At 47.1% G+C, this 15,534-nt stretch overlaps 1 protein-coding gene across 3 annotated transcripts in view; it reads right to left on the bottom strand.

The window, feature by feature from the left end:
* The window catches only part of SPIRE2 (spire type actin nucleation factor 2), a 273,533-nt gene that overhangs the window by 143,816 nt on the left and 114,183 nt on the right, over positions 1-15,534 (bottom strand). For all 3 annotated transcript variants that reach the window (XM_069216794.1, XM_069216797.1, XM_069216795.1), the window contains exon 3: positions 1,469-1,825. In XM_069216794.1, coding sequence (XP_069072895.1) covers positions 1,469-1,825 — 357 coding nt within the window. The remainder of the gene's footprint in view (positions 1-1,468; positions 1,826-15,534) is intronic.

Raw genomic sequence — 15,534 nt, 5'->3', positions numbered from 1 at the left:
CTGAGAAATGCTCGGAGTGGATAACCAGGAAAAGGTGTCTGAGTGAGGAGTGGGAGGCAGCTTAGAGGAGGGAGAAATTGGCGCAGCATGGGGGCAGGAGGAGGTGGATACAACCAAAGAAAGTCAGAGAAGCGGGAAAAGAGGTGACGAGGAAGAAAGCATGCTGAGGCAGCTGAGCATGTGGACCGGGGGAAGAGAGTGACTGTGGAAGTGGTGGACGCGCATGAGGCGAAGAGGAGGTGCCAGCAGCTAAGGAAGGAAGGACTGAAAACTGAGGATGTGATTTAGGAAACTACGTGGCAGAGGCTTTAAGGAATGGAGAAGGTGGAGGTGGTTAAGAATTTGTGGGATAAGTTTAAAAAAAGGGCAGGTAGGAGAAACTGAGGAAGGTTACAGGCATTAAAACTAAAGATCATGTGAGGAGGCAGAGTGTGAGGAGACTATATTGCCGAAACGCTATGTTCCTAAAGGCAGAAGATTAAACATTTGGAGCATCACCTGGAGTGGCCCCATTCAGAAGTTGGCCCTTCCCCAAAATAGGATACAGTTATGACTATATAGAACGCCCAGAAAGATGAAATTGAATGAAGATCGTTCAATAAAATGCACAAGTATGTTAGACACAAATAAAGCACACTTTACAAATACATGTAAAGAGGAGTCATACCAATGTGTGTTTATGTGGGTGAGTGAAGTGATTATGGCACAGGTAAACCCTGTACTTTATTAACATATTTCCAGGAATTTGTGTTACAGAAACCGGTAGTTTGTTGAACAACTGTAGAGCACTTTTGGTTAAGAGTTGCAGTGCCTTAAAGGGGAGATAGAAGTGGTTGGGCAGACACAGTACTGATCAGTGAGGTGGGACACCGAGGGCAGCGGTGCAGGACAGTATTGAGTGGTTGGGTAGGATCCTAAAGAAGACAAGGGCTACAGAGGCACGTGTCCCTAAATGTGCACATGGCATTAGGAAGTACAGGAGCGGGGCTCACTAAAGGGGAATTGGCTGGGAAAGGGACTGAGTAAGATGGTTAGTAAGGTGATAGAACGGCGGTTACATTAGAGGGGTGTGTGATGGAATAAAAAGGGCAATCAAGTATAACTAGAACAGAAGGATCGGGAAGGCCACTCGAAGGGAACAGGACAGGTCAGTAGAAAGCTCATGGAATATACAGAAGAGCTTGATAGTAAAATGAAATGTGGTGGGGCTAAATGGGGCATAGACAGTGGTGCAGGGCAGTATGGTCTAACTTCTTGGCTGTCTATCTTGTGTTTACATTATACACATTGGACTATTCATCATGTTTTGACCCGTGATTAGAGATGTTGATGTGAACCTGGGAAAGATGATATTGAATGTGACATCAGCACCATTTGTTTGAATGCTATGTGAGTGTTGCAATGAAGGTGATGTGCCTAAGTGTCAACCCCCACCTCCCAGACATCCAAAGCGAGAAGGTGCACTTACCTCTTTGGACTCTCGTATCTTGGATAGAAATGCCTGCAGCTCCACCGTCTCCATGAAGAGAGCTCGGCACACAGCTTGGTAGTGACATTGTGCCTCCTTTGGGTCTGTCAGATGGGATGCACACACCATCATTACTTGCTGGAAGGGACGGAGGACTTTGGCTGTCCCATCAGCCTCCTCCTCGTCTTCCTGCCCCCCATAGCCTTCGTCCATGGTGCCAGAGCTACTGCTTTCAGTGTCACTGTTGGCCATGAGGTCAATAAGCTGCTCCAGCTGGGGACTCAGCTCGCGCTCCTCGTTGTCTTCCAGACCCCAGTCCAGGGCTCGATAGATGGCAAATCCTAGTGACTGCACCATCTGCAGAACAAAAGGAAAACAGCAAGGGAGACATTAATATGCTAACAATTGGAAAACATGACATACAATAGAGTTCTGTTAGAGATCAATATAGGGCACAAGAAACAATAACAGAAGAGGAAAATAACTGGCAATAAGATAACAACATGAAAAACAAATGATGTTACGAGAGTAGAAGAAGAACACTGGTGGCCTAAAGACACAAGAAAAGAGAATCCAAAACATAAAAAAACCCAGATTATATCTACAGACACAAAACAGTAGACAAAAAGAAAAATAAAGATGCACAGAAAGACAAAAAGTGACTTGAAAACCCAAAGGGAGTCAAGCAGAGACCTGAAAAAGCTGTGCAATTAGCAAAAAAGAAGGGTTTGCAAATACCAGAAGACAAAAAAGATAATTGCAAAAATAAACAGAGAGAAATAGAAATGAGTTGAAAATAGAAATGCAGATATTAGAAAAAAAAGAGTCAAGAACAAACTGCTGGGACAAAAGAGGCAAGATAAGAACGCCAGGTACAAAACAGACGAGTAAGAGATCCAAGTTAGTAAACAAAAAGGAGCGAACTGAAGACACAAACAGTGCCAAAAGTAAAACTTTCTCTAAGAGATCTACAGTGGCAAAATGAAAAGAAAACTGCAGGCACAAAACGATAAGTGAGACCCACCAGACATGGAGAAGGCAAGAAGAGAGCAGCAGATAAGCTGACCAATGATCACCCACTTCTGTCCTAGAACACTAAATCATGAGGATGCCCTTCAGTCTTTCTCACTGCTTTCTCACATGAATGCAACTGTCAGAGGCACATAGGTCCTTTGTACACTGAGTCAGCCAACACATGGTAGGCTTTTCTGTGAACAGTACACGTTGCAAAGCTGATCACTATCTGACAAAAAACAGGCTGCCACTGGCTTGCTCTGCCTAACATGCCAACAAACAGATAACCTAATCCAAACACATGAGAAAGCAGTACCTTGTATATAGCACATGTTTGATGTTGTGTTCAAAACTTCAACAACTGGATCACCAATTGCACCAACAGCATTATCCCCATCAAGTGCAATAACCAGAGAAAATCCTCCAAAAAGGCCAGCTGGTATACCCAAGAACTCAGAACAGCGAAACGAGACAGCAAATAGCTGAACAGGAGATGGCGTGCCAGCAAGGATGCTGCCGACAGAGCAGCTTTCAAGATGTCCCTCACCGCGAACTGAAGAAACAAAGAAGACAGCTCTTGCCACACGTATTGACACCAGGTCCAGCAACACCAAGGAACTTTTCAACATCGTTAAGGAATTCTCCAAACCGGCTGTCAGCGAAAACAACATCACACCCTCACAGGAGCTGTGCAACAACCTTGCCCACTTCTTCCACAACAAGATCACAACCGTATACAAAAACCTCGAACCCATACCTACAGACTTCCTCGATAGATATGCCACCCCCGTAACTGACATGAACCATACACTGGCCACCTGCAACATCCTCTCCACACAGGACATCACCTCCACCATGAAATCCATCCACTCAGGAGCTCCCACAGACCCATACCGGCACCACATCTTCAACCTTGGAAACCAAAGGATCGGCCAGGAACTCACCACCCTGCTTAACACCTCTATCACCACCTCAGCATTTCCTGACACCTGGAAACACGCCAAAGTCAAACCACTAATCAAAAAACCCTCAGCCAACTCCAGGGAACCCAAAAACTGCTAGCCACTCTCCCTGCTTCTATTCCCAGCGAAGGAAAAGTAAAAGATCATCAACAAGCAACTAATGACATACATGGAGCAGAACCAGCTACTCAACACCTCCCAATCTGGTTTTCTGCAGCAATCACAGCACAAAAACTGCCCTGATTGCAGCCATTGATGACATCTGAACCCTCCTCGATTGAGGGGAAACAGCAGCTTTGATCCTCCTTGACCTCTCGGCAGCCTTCAACACTGTATCCCACCACATGCTGATCGAAAGACTCCACCACATCGGCATCCATGGGGATGCGCTCACATGGATCACCTCCTTCCTCACCGGAATAACCCAGAGGATCCACCTTTCACCTCTGAACCCAAGGAGATCACCTGCGGTGCTCCCTGGGGCTCATCTCTCAGCCCCATGCCAACACATATATAACACCACTGGCTAACATCGTCAGATCGCACGGTCTCTACATAATGTCTTACGCAGATGCACCCAACTCATCCTCTCACTCACCAACGACCCCTCCACAACCAGAACCAACTTCTACAGATACATGACAAGCGTTGCTGACTGGTTGAAGAACAAATGCCTGCAGCTGAACATAGACAAGATAAAAGTACTGATCTTTGGCAATAGCAGCAACACATGGAACAACTCTTGGTGGCCATCAGACCTAGGACCCTCACCCACTCCCTCCGACCATGCCAGAAACCTTGGAATCATCATTGACAACAAGCTCACCATGAAATCACAGATTTCTCCTCCACCTGCTTCCTCACTTTGTGCATGTTACGTAAGATTTTCAGGTGGCTACCCCAACACATGAGATGTGCAGTGACATTGGCCCTCATCACCAGCCAACTGGACTGCGGCAACTCCAATACGTAGGAATCGAGAACACCTCCTGGAGAGACTTCAGATCATACAGAATGCCACAGCCAGACTCATCCTCGGCCTTTCCCAATGAACCCCCATCAGACCCCACCTCAGGCAACTCCACTGGCTCCCCGCAAAGAAGAGATGCCAATTCAAGCTGCTGACCCACACACACAAGGCTGTACACAACCAAGGACCCACGTACATTAACCACCGCCTGAACTTCCACCAACCATTGAGAAGACTACGCTCTGCCTCCCTTTCACTTGCCCATACTCCCCGCATGTACCAAAGCAGAAGTGGAGGATGCTCCTTCTCTCACATCGCAGCAAAAACCAGCAACAACCTCCCTACACACCTTCGGACCATCACCTCACTTCCTGAAATCCGAATGGCCCTCAAGACCTGACTGTTTGAATAAGCCTCTGGGGCCTGCCAGCACCTGGAAACCCTATCAGTGATTAGCGCTGTGCTTCATAAATCCTGATTCATTTATTAATTGTTTGTTTTGTGATGTATCTTATTTTGAGTTACATGCAGTTTTGTAGGATATTATATCTAGCAAGGCTGACAAAGCTTCAACGACTGCAGAATGCAGCAGTTCATCTTACTTTTGGCACAGTTTCACATTTGAGGCAGACAGCTGTTCGTTAGTTGCCATTTGATATGATTCTTCATATACCTTCTATTTCAGGTATCCCCTTTTGTATAATGCATGTTCATTTATTTAGGTATATATTTTAAATGCAAATGCACAAACACCAATGCCGTTAAAGTATTTGTATCATAGCAACAAGATAACTCAGCTTGCTTGAATATATTCATGTTTTATTTTAGTCTAGCTTAAATTGCGTTTCTAGTTATTTTTTTAAATAATGAATGAGGCTTCATAGAAGTCAATATCTTGATTTCTCAGTCATTGTTTTTGAATAGCAAACAATATTTCACAGAATATAAGTAGGTGACAGGTTGGAGGGGCTCCAATATTAATTTTTATTCTAAAGATGTTCAACAATGTTCAGACAGAGTATATAAACTGGAATAAAGCATTAGTAGATACACAGGAACTTTGTTCCATGAACACGGGATGAGGGTAATTTGCTAAAAGCTACAGAAAATGTGCATTGAGTCCTCCTACTAGCTTATTTGCTGGTTTAAATATATCTTAGTAGCTGAGATGTGGAGACAAGAACAACAGCTTTTGTTTCTTTCATGAACATTGCTATTATTATTCAGAGAACAACAGGATGCAAACCATCTATGAAACATGAGTAGACTGCCTTCTGGTCCTAAGTTCAGCTGAGTTAGCCTACGCTAAGAAGGGGTTGGGGATATTGATGAACATAAGCCCTAAATTTATAATAGGTACTATTCATATTGTGTGCTCTTGGATAGCATTTTAATTGTAATAAATGCTGAAATATATTCTTAGATTACTGTTGTTCTTGAATGTGTGTGTATTCATGATGAAAAATCGTCTGGGTCCCTCAAACAATTTCTTTCTGATGGATACAACTACTTGTGGATTCCTCACCTATTGAATACTCCCCTTGCGCCAGCATTCAATGGAAATCTTCTTCCTAGCTTCTGCACGTCGACGAGGACGTCACAATTGCCCACGCGACGCCGTTTGACGTCATACAAGCAATAAGAGGTCCTCGCCGACGTCACTTCCCTTTTTTCCGTGCCATTCGAACGATGGTTATTCTTCGAGGGAGCTACTGTTACTACTCTACGTAGTTACAGTTATTTTTGCTGTTTCTTCTTTGAGAAAATATAGAATGTCGCAAAGAAAATCTGGATTCAAGCCCTGCAATGAGTGCGGTGGCAAGATGTCGGTTACAGACCCACATACAGATTGTTTGTGGTGTCTCAGCTCCGACCATGACGTTGACAAATGTGACTCTTGTCAACGGATGAATCCGAAGGCATTAAAAGAGCGAGAAGCAAACCTCTTTTTGGCGAAGTCTAAGAAAAAAGAAAAGCAGCATCATCGCAAGTCATCTTCTCCGAAGTCGCATCGGCATCATTGTGACTCCCGGCGTCGTCGTGAATCTCGGCGCCGGTCGAGTAGGGAGAGATCGCGTTCAAGGTCGCCTTCAGCTCGACGCCGCAAGACATGGGAAGTGAGTCCCACCATCTCTCCACAGCCGCAGACGCCGTTTGCATCACCGACTTCACCAGCTTCACCGACGTCACCTGTGAATCCTCCATCGGTGTTTGAGGTTCCTCAGCGTCAGGAGCTTTCACCAGCTTCTCAGTATCCAGCTTTCCCGACCCCAGGAGCCGACAGTTCCGCATTCTTGAATGCGATGTTTATAATATTTCAGCAGATCGCTCCAGGTTGTGGACCGGTTGGTCCTTCTGGCCCCTTGGCTTTCAACATGGGTGCTACGGCTCCGTTACGACCGGCACCTATTATGCCCTTTCTTCCCATGGGAAATGTGGGCTCGGCGCCGGCGCCTATGGCATCAACCTCTCAACCGGTGATGCCGAGTAGACCTGTGGCTCCGGCGCCAGAACAGTCTCCTGTCCGCCCTTTGCCTCGTACGGCGCAGAAGAAATCCATGGCGCCGATGGATCCGAGGATCGGCGTCAGGCTTCGACGTCTATCGAAGCCATGTCGACGCCTAGAATTGAGGCCAGGTTGCATTCGAGGAGGCTTGCCCTTCGCCTCCTTGAGGAGCAAGAATATCAGAAGCAGGCATTGGAGGAAGGAGAGATTGAGGAATCTCAGGGAGACCTCCATGGTTTAGATACAGCCAGTGGTTTGGCCACCTCTCCAGAATGGGACTTAACATCGCCTGGAGAGTATACGGAGGAGGCTGCATCATTCCACTCGGTTATTAAGAAAGCAGCTGATTTTTTGGACCTTCCTTTGCCGGTGTCTGAGCCTAAGCCTAATATTTTAACAGAAGTATTGCATCCTGCTTCAACAGCTGCAGTGCCACTTCTGCCTTTTAATGAGGCTCTGTTAGATCCAATCCTGGAAATATGGAAGAAGTCGGTGTCATCTTCGGCAGTGAATAGATCTGTGGCTCGAAGATATCGAGTGGCTCCTGCTGACCCAGGTTTTCTGTCCAGGCACCCAACCCCTGAGAGCCTGGTGGTTCAGGCTTCATGTTCATCCCGGTCTGCCCCAGGTTCATTTCCAGGTGTGCCTTCAGACAGAGACTCAAAGAAGATGGACCATTCTTCTAAAAAGGCTTTTTCGTCATGTAGCATGGCTTTAAAATCTACTAATGCTACATGTATTTTGGGAAGATACATTTACGCCCTGATGGATGAAATAGAGTCGTCCCATACTGAGGTGCCTCAAGAGGTGATGAGCCTGGTTTATGATGCTTAAGCAGCGGCAACCCAAAATAATCCAATCTGGACTGGATACGACTGACTCTGTAGCCAGGGCTCTGGTTTCTCGTCTGATGTACAGTCAACCCTGTTGGATCTTCCCTTCGATGGGGATAAACTTTTTGGCTCCAAGGCGGACTCTGCCCTAGAGAGGTTTAAGGAGAGTAGGTCCTTCCACGGCGAAGTCTTTAGGCTTGCAGGCCTCCTCTTCTGTTTCATCCAGATTTTTTAGAAGGTTTAGAGGGTTTGATCGTGGTTCCTCCTCCTCCTTTCGAGGCAGATTTCAGCAACAACCCGCCTCTGTTCTCTCCTACAGATCGTACAGGGGGAGGGGTAGGGTCCGAACCAGGGGAGCCGCCCAGCAGCACTCTGCCTCTTCCTCTTCCTCTGGAGGGGTGCAACATGGGAAGCAGCCTTAGTCTTCCACCAATTCCTTCTCATACCACTCCTGTAGGGGGGAGGTTATTGCACTTTCTCCGCAAGTGGGAGGTTATAACATCAGACTCCTGGGTCATCAGCATTGTGGGGAAAGGCTATGCCCTTCCCTTTCAGGAGTTTCCTCCCCCTATCCCGCCCGCCCATCCTACTGTTCAGAAGAGCATCTCCTGTTGCTAGAACAGGAGGTTCAAGTCCTCCTTTCAAAGGGTGCGGTGGAGTTGGTTCCAGAGCAGGAGAGGGGTCAGGGTTGTTACTCAAGATATTTCCTGATCCCCAAGAAGGATGGTCGGTTGAGACCAATCCTGGACCTGAGGATCTTGAATTGGTTCCTCAAACAGAAGAAGTTCAAGATTCTGATTGGATGGTGTCCGTCGACTTGCAGGATGCTTACTTTCATATCCCGATACTCAAGTCGCACAGGAGGTATCTCCGGTTTGTGGTGGGATCGCAGCACTATCAGTTCGCGGTCCTTCCGTTTGGTCTTACGTCAGCACCTCGAGTCTTCACAAAGGTGATGTTGGTGGTTGCGGCAGAGCTCAGAAAGAAGGGGATAGCGGTATTTCCTTACCTGGACGACTGGTTGATCAAAGCCAAGTCTCCGCAGCTTGTGTTGCATCACCTACAGTTGACAACCCAGTTGTTGTTCGACCTGGGTTTTTCAGTGAATGTGCCCAAATCTCACCTAGAGCCCTCTCAGCGCCTCCTGTTCATAGGGGCAGTTCTGGATACAACATTGAATCGAGCCTTTCCTCCGCCTCAGAGGATTCAGGACATTCAGGTGTTGATTCCAATGTTTCAAAGTGGAGCGGTCGTTCCAGTCCTCAGGGTCCTGCACCTGCTCAGTCTGTTCGCTTCTTGCATTCTGTTGGTCACTCATGCTCGCTGGCACATGAGGGCTCTTCAGTAGTGCCTCCGGAAGCAGTGGTCTCAACACAAAGGGGATCTCGAGGAATCGGTAAAGATCTCCAGGGACGCTGTGGCGGATTTAAAATAGTGGATTGCGGATGGCAATCTTTCTCAAGGAAGTCCGTTCTCGCAACCTCCGCCGGTGACCACAGTAATAACGGATGCTTCCACTCTAGGGTGGGGTGCTCATCTGGGGGACCTGGAGGTCAAAGGTCTTTGGTCTCCAGTGGAACAGATGTTTCATATAAATCTTTTGGAGTTGCAGGCAATACGTCTGGCTCTCAAGGCCTTCCTCCCTTCCCTTCGCGGTCAGTCGGTTCAGGTCCTGACGGACAATACTACCGCAATGTGGTATATAAACAAACAGGGAGGAGTAGGGTCGTACCTTCTCTGCAGAGAAGCTCTGCGGCTATGGTCCTGGGCAAGGGACCATCGGATTTGCTTGGTAGCAAACCATCTGGCCGGAGTCTTGAACGTGCGTGCAGACAGTCTCAGTCGGCATTTCTCGACCGATCACGAGTGGCATCTCCATTCGGATCTAGTCCGACAAATCTTCCAGATGTGGGGGTTCCCTCGAATAGATCTTTTTGCCACTCGGGAGAACTCGCACTGCCCGTTGTTCTGCAGCCTCCAGTATCCGGTGCAAGGAACGTTGGGGGACGCGTTTCAGATCATCTGGCGCGACCAGTTTCTTTACGCGTTTCCCCCCATACCTTTAATTCCTCGAGTTTTGAGGAAAATTCGCCAAGACTGGGCCCAAGTCATCTTAATAGCTCCGGATTGGCCAAGAAGGGTATGGTATTCAGATCTTCTCCAACTCTCTCTGTGCCCCCCGCTCCGTCTCCCTCTCAGGGCAGACCTCCTCTCGCAGTCGCAGGGGCAGGTTTTACACCCCCACCTCCAGAGCCTGCATCTTCATGCCTTGAGATTGAACGGGGCAACCTGAGTTCCTTTTCTCTCCCACCTGAGGTAGTGGATGTTATTTTATCGGCCAGGCGACACTCCACTAAATCTATCTACGCTAGCAGGTGGCTAAATTTGTGACTTGGCGTGGAGAGAAACAAATTGGTCCCTTACGTGCCCACTTATCGGATATCTTGGTTTTTGCGTTGTCCCTAGCACAGAGGGGTTGTGCAGTGGCTACAGTCAAGGGATATTTGTCCGCCCTGTCAGCCTTTCTATGCCTTCCAGACCAGCCTTCTTTATTTGAATATCCTATAGTGCTAAGATTTTTAAAAGGTCTCATTAATAAATTTCCTCCCACTCCTTTCATTATGCCCCAGTGGGATTTGAACCTAGTCTTGACTTTTCTTATGGGCTCGCCGTTTGAGCCGATGCATTCTTGCCCTTTAAGGTTATTGGTTCTGAAGACTGTTTTCCTTGTTGCAATTACTTCAGCAAGAAAAGTGAGTGAGCTGCAGGCTCTATCTGTAAAACCCCCGTATACATCTTTTTATGGGGGTAAGGTGGTGAGAGGACCAAAGCTGCTTTCCTGCCGAAGGTTGTTTCACCCTCTCATATGGCCCAGACAATTACTCTTTCCTCATTTTATCCTCCACCTCATCCTTCGAAAGAGGAAGAAAGACTGCACCGCTTAGACCCGAGGAGAGCGCTGAGCTTCTACGTGGACAGAATGAAGGATTTTAGGTTGGAGGATCAGCTCTTCATCGGGTACGTACATGGGAAAGAGGAGAGGAAGGGCAGTCCACAAGAGAACACTCTCCAGGTGGGTCATTCTTTGCATTAAACTGTGTTACTCTCTGGCAAAGAAGGAATCCCTTGATGGAATAAGAGCTCATTCCACCAGAGCTAAGTCGGCCTCTTCGGCCTTGGCTAGGGGTGTTCCTGTGGTTGACATCTGCAAGGCTGCAACTTGGTCATCCCTCCACACTTTTGGGAAGCATTACTGCTTGGATTCGGAGGTTAGGAGGGATGGCCATTTTGCACGGTAAGTGCTGCAGGATTTCTTGGTTTGACCATTCAGGCACCCTCCACCGAGTGCGGTACTGCTTTGGGACTCTATTCAATAGGTGAGGAATCCACAGGTAGTTGTATCCATCAGAAGAACAAGTTACTTACCTTTGGTAACGACTTTTCTGGTGGATACATTAGCTACCTGTGGATTCCTCACGGTCCCACCCGCCTCCCCGTTGCCTGTCTGGTCTAACCAAGTTATTCTTGGGTGTGCTCCTCTTGGTATTTGAGGGCTTGCAGATATATTGTATATATTTATGAATTTAAAAAAAAAAAAAAAAAAAAAATGAGATTTTGGAATTATGTTTTTATCTTTTGGTGTTATTAAATATTGTTATATGATTGATTGTTTCAATGGCCTATTCGTCTCAGGCACGTAAAAAATGTTGGTACTGACGTCAGCACGTCGGCGAGGACCTCTTATTGCTTGTATGACGTCAGATGACGTTGCATGGGCAATTGTGACGTCCTCGTCGACGTGCAGAAGCTAGGAAGAAGATTTCCGTCGAATGCTGGCGCAAGGGGAGTATTCAATAGGTGAGGAATCCACAGGTAGCTAATGTATCCACCAGAAAAGTCGTTACCGAAGGTAAGTAACTCGTTCGTCTCACAGGACTGATGGTTATCTAATATGCACCTTACTCATGTTGTGCTTAGTGGGTTGCCGGAGATTGCAGTCCATCTGGTTTGCTGCATCATTTTGGTACATTGACCAGTCCTTAGTTTCAGTGGACTTAGAGAACCCTCTCTCCGGCCATGTCTTGGAGAAAAGTCCAGAAAATGCATCACTGGACCTCAATACACAGCTGGATCTTTTGATTCATCTTGGATGACACACACAATTATTTGTCAATTATTACTAAACATTCATTGTAATATTGGTCTCCTACTTCAGACTGATATTCACTCTCTGCTATGCATTTGTCATGTGATTGACTTACCACATTTCAGTTTTCAGTTTTCACTCTGTTTTATAATAGTGCAGCAATCTATTCCATTAGGAATAAATGTTACACCAAAACAATTAGCTAGGGGGTTTTCCAGCACAGAGGGTGGGGTAACTTTTATAGTGAATTCACATGCTGAACTTGTAGGAAAGTACCATCTTGCCTGGCATGTTACCCCCATTTTTACATGTATGGCAGTTTGTTTTTGCCTGTCTCACTGGGATCCTGCTAGCCAGGACCCCAGTGCTCATAGTTTGTGGCCTGAATGTGTATACCTGTGTAGTGACTAACTGTGTCACTGAGGCTCTGCTAATCAGAACCTCAGGCTTATGCTCCCTCTGCCTTTAAATTTGCCACTATAGGCTAGTGACCACTTTTACCAATTTCAATTGGCATACTAGAACACCCTTATAATTCCCTAGTATATTGTACCTAGGTACCCAGGGTATTGGGGTTCTAGGAGATCCCTATGGGCTGCAGCATTTCTTTTTCCACCCATAGGGAGCTCAGACAAACCTTTACACAGGACTGCCATTGCAGCCTGAGTGAAATAACGCACACGTTATTTCACAGCCATTTTCACTGCACTTAAGTAACATATAAGTCACCTATATGTCTAACCTTCACTTGCTGAAGGTTAGGTGCAAAGTTACTAAGTGTGAGGGCACCCTTGCACTAGCAAAGGTGCCCCCACATCGTTCAGGGCCATTTCCCCGAACTTTGTGAGTGTGGGGACACGATTACACTTGTGCACTACATATAGGTCAATACCTATATGTAGCTTCACAATGGTAACTCCGAATATGGCCATGTAACATGTCTAAGATCATGGAATTATCCCCCCATTCCAAATCTGGTATTGGGGAGTCAACTCCATGCATCCTGGGGGCTCCACTATGGACCCCCAGTACTGCAAAACCAGCTCTCTGGGATTTTCTCTGCAGCTACCGCTGCTGCCACCCCACAGACAGGGTTCTGCCCTCCTGGGGTCTGGGCAGCCCAGTCCCAGGAAGGCCGAACAAAGAATTTCCTCTGAGAGAGGGTGTTACACCCTCTCCCTTTGGAAATAGGTGTCAAAGGCTGGGGAGGGGTAGCCTCTCCCAGCCTCTGGAAATGCTTTGAAGGGCACAGATGGTGCCCTCCTTGGATATGCCAGTCTACACCAGTTTAGGGACCCCCCAGTCCCTGCTCTGGCGCGAAACTGGACAAAGGAAAGGGGACCCCTCCTGAAAGGTGCTTACCTGACTAGGTGGCCAATCCTCCTCTGAAGGCTATTTAGGGTCTCTCCAGTGGGCTTTTCCTCAGATAACGACTTTCAAGAATTCACCAGGGTTCCTCTGCACTTCTCTCTTCGACTTCTGCCAAGGATCGACCGCTGACTGCTCCAGGACGCCTGCAAAGCTGCAACAGAGTAGCCAGAAGACTACCAGCGACATTGTAGCGCCTAATCCTGCCGGCTTTCTCAACTGTTTCCTGGTGGTGCATGCCCCCAGGGGCTGCCTGCCTTCACCCTGCACTAGAAGCCACGAAGAAATCTCCCGCGGGTCGACGGAATCTTCCCCCTGCTTCAGCAGGCACCAAATTTCAGCTTCACCAGTACTCTTGGACCCCTCTCATCCTGACGAGCGTGGCCCCTGGAACACAGGTGGTTGACTCAAGTGACCCAGACTGTCCAGTGGTCCAACTGTCCGAATTTGGAGGAGGTAAGTCCTTGCCTTCCCTCCCCAGACAGTAATCCTGTGCACCACGTGTTCTGCAGCTACAAGGGCTTCTGTGTACATTTCCAAGAAATCCTGCATGCACTTCTGAGCCTAGATTCCCAGCACTCCGTCCTGCGATGCTGATCTCCCTGAGTTGATCTCCAATGTCGTGGGACCTCCTTTTGCAGTGTTCAGTCTTCTTGAACCCGTGTTCAAGGACTTCTGCGGGTGCTTCCTGCGTGTGCGTCGACTCTCTACGTTGCTGAGGGCCCCCTCGCTCTCCTCTTCCAAGTGTCGACATCCTGGTCCTTCCTGGCCCCGGGCAGCACCCTTTTTCTCCAACTGTGACTCTTGCAGCTAGCAAGGCTTGTTTGCGGTTTTTTGCCAAGGAAACAACTTTGCATCCTCCAACACGCTGTGAGACATCTTCTGCACGAATAACTTCTTACCACCTTTCGTTGTTGCAGAATCTTCAGCTCCTTCCAAACATAGGCACCCATTTTGCACATTCATCTGGGGTTTAGTGGGCTCCTGCCCCCCCTGGACACTTTAACGACTCTTGGACTTGGTCCCCTTCCTTTGCAGGTCCTCAGGTCCAGGAATCCGTCTTCAGTGCTTTGCAGTCTGTTGTGGTCTTTGCAAAATCCTTTATCACAACTTTAGTGTGTTTGTTGGGAAATAGTAGTACTTTACTCCTACTTTCCAGGGTCTTGGGGTGGGGTATCTTTGACACCCTTAGTGTTTTCTTACACTCCCAGCAACCCTCTACACACTACACTAGCCTAGGGGTCGGATCGTGGTCCGCATTCCACTTTCTTAGTATATGGTTTTGTTGCCCCTAGGCCTATTGCATCCTATTGTATTCTACAGTGTTTGCACTACTTTTTGAGTGTTTCAATTACCTGATTTGGTTTGTTGTGTACATTTTGTGTATTTTACTTACCTCCTAAGGAAGTATATCCTCTGAGATATTTTTGGCACATTTTCACTAAAATAAAGTACCTTTATTTTTAGTAACTATGAGTATTGTCTTTCTTATGATATAGTACCTATATGATATAAGTGGTATTGCATGAGCTGTGCATGTCTACTAGTTCAGCCTTGGCTCCTCTGCTATAGCTATCTCTACCAGCCTAAGCTGCTAGAACACTACTACTCTACTTATAAGGGATAACTGGACCTGGCACAAGGTGTAAGTACCATTGGTACCCACTATAAGCCAGTCCAGCCTCCTACATTGGTGGTGCAGCGGTGGGATAAGTACTTGTAACTGCTTTACCACCTTGTCATTGGTGCTTTTCATAAGAAAAACATATTCTAAATACCTAGAAATATACACAAGTAACCTTAACGGTCTTACTTTCTCTCTAAAAACTTTCTAAAAAGTTTCTGAAAAGTTTGAAAAAGTTTTTCTCTTTTCTTTAAAAGTTTTCTAAACATTTTCTCTTACCCCTAACCTCTTTCTTTTCACCATGTCTGTGGTAGAAGCCACTCCCAAAGTTGTGCAGACAATGTATGATAATCTAAACTTTAAATGTTTGAGAGGTCTCTGTATAGAAAGAAGTGTGGGGATTGGTAAGAACCCTCCTAAGGATCTCCTTCTTAGCCTTCTCCTTGAAAGTAGTCAGACTGGTCAAACCCAGGATCAGGAGGTAGAGGAGGGGGATACCCAGAAAAATTCAGGGGAGGGTCCTGAGAACTCCGGGGAGGGTACTTCCAAAGACCTTTCACTTGTCAGGCCACCTAGTGAAGCTGGTAGTGGGAGGGGGTCACACAACAGTAGGGCACCTTTCACTCCAAAAGGCCAGGTCAC

Source organism: Pleurodeles waltl, chromosome 12, assembly GCF_031143425.1.
Source record: "Pleurodeles waltl isolate 20211129_DDA chromosome 12, aPleWal1.hap1.20221129, whole genome shotgun sequence".
Classification (NCBI taxonomy): Eukaryota; Metazoa; Chordata; class Amphibia; order Caudata; family Salamandridae; genus Pleurodeles; species Pleurodeles waltl.
This window is presented reverse-complemented; position numbering and strand designations above follow the sequence as displayed.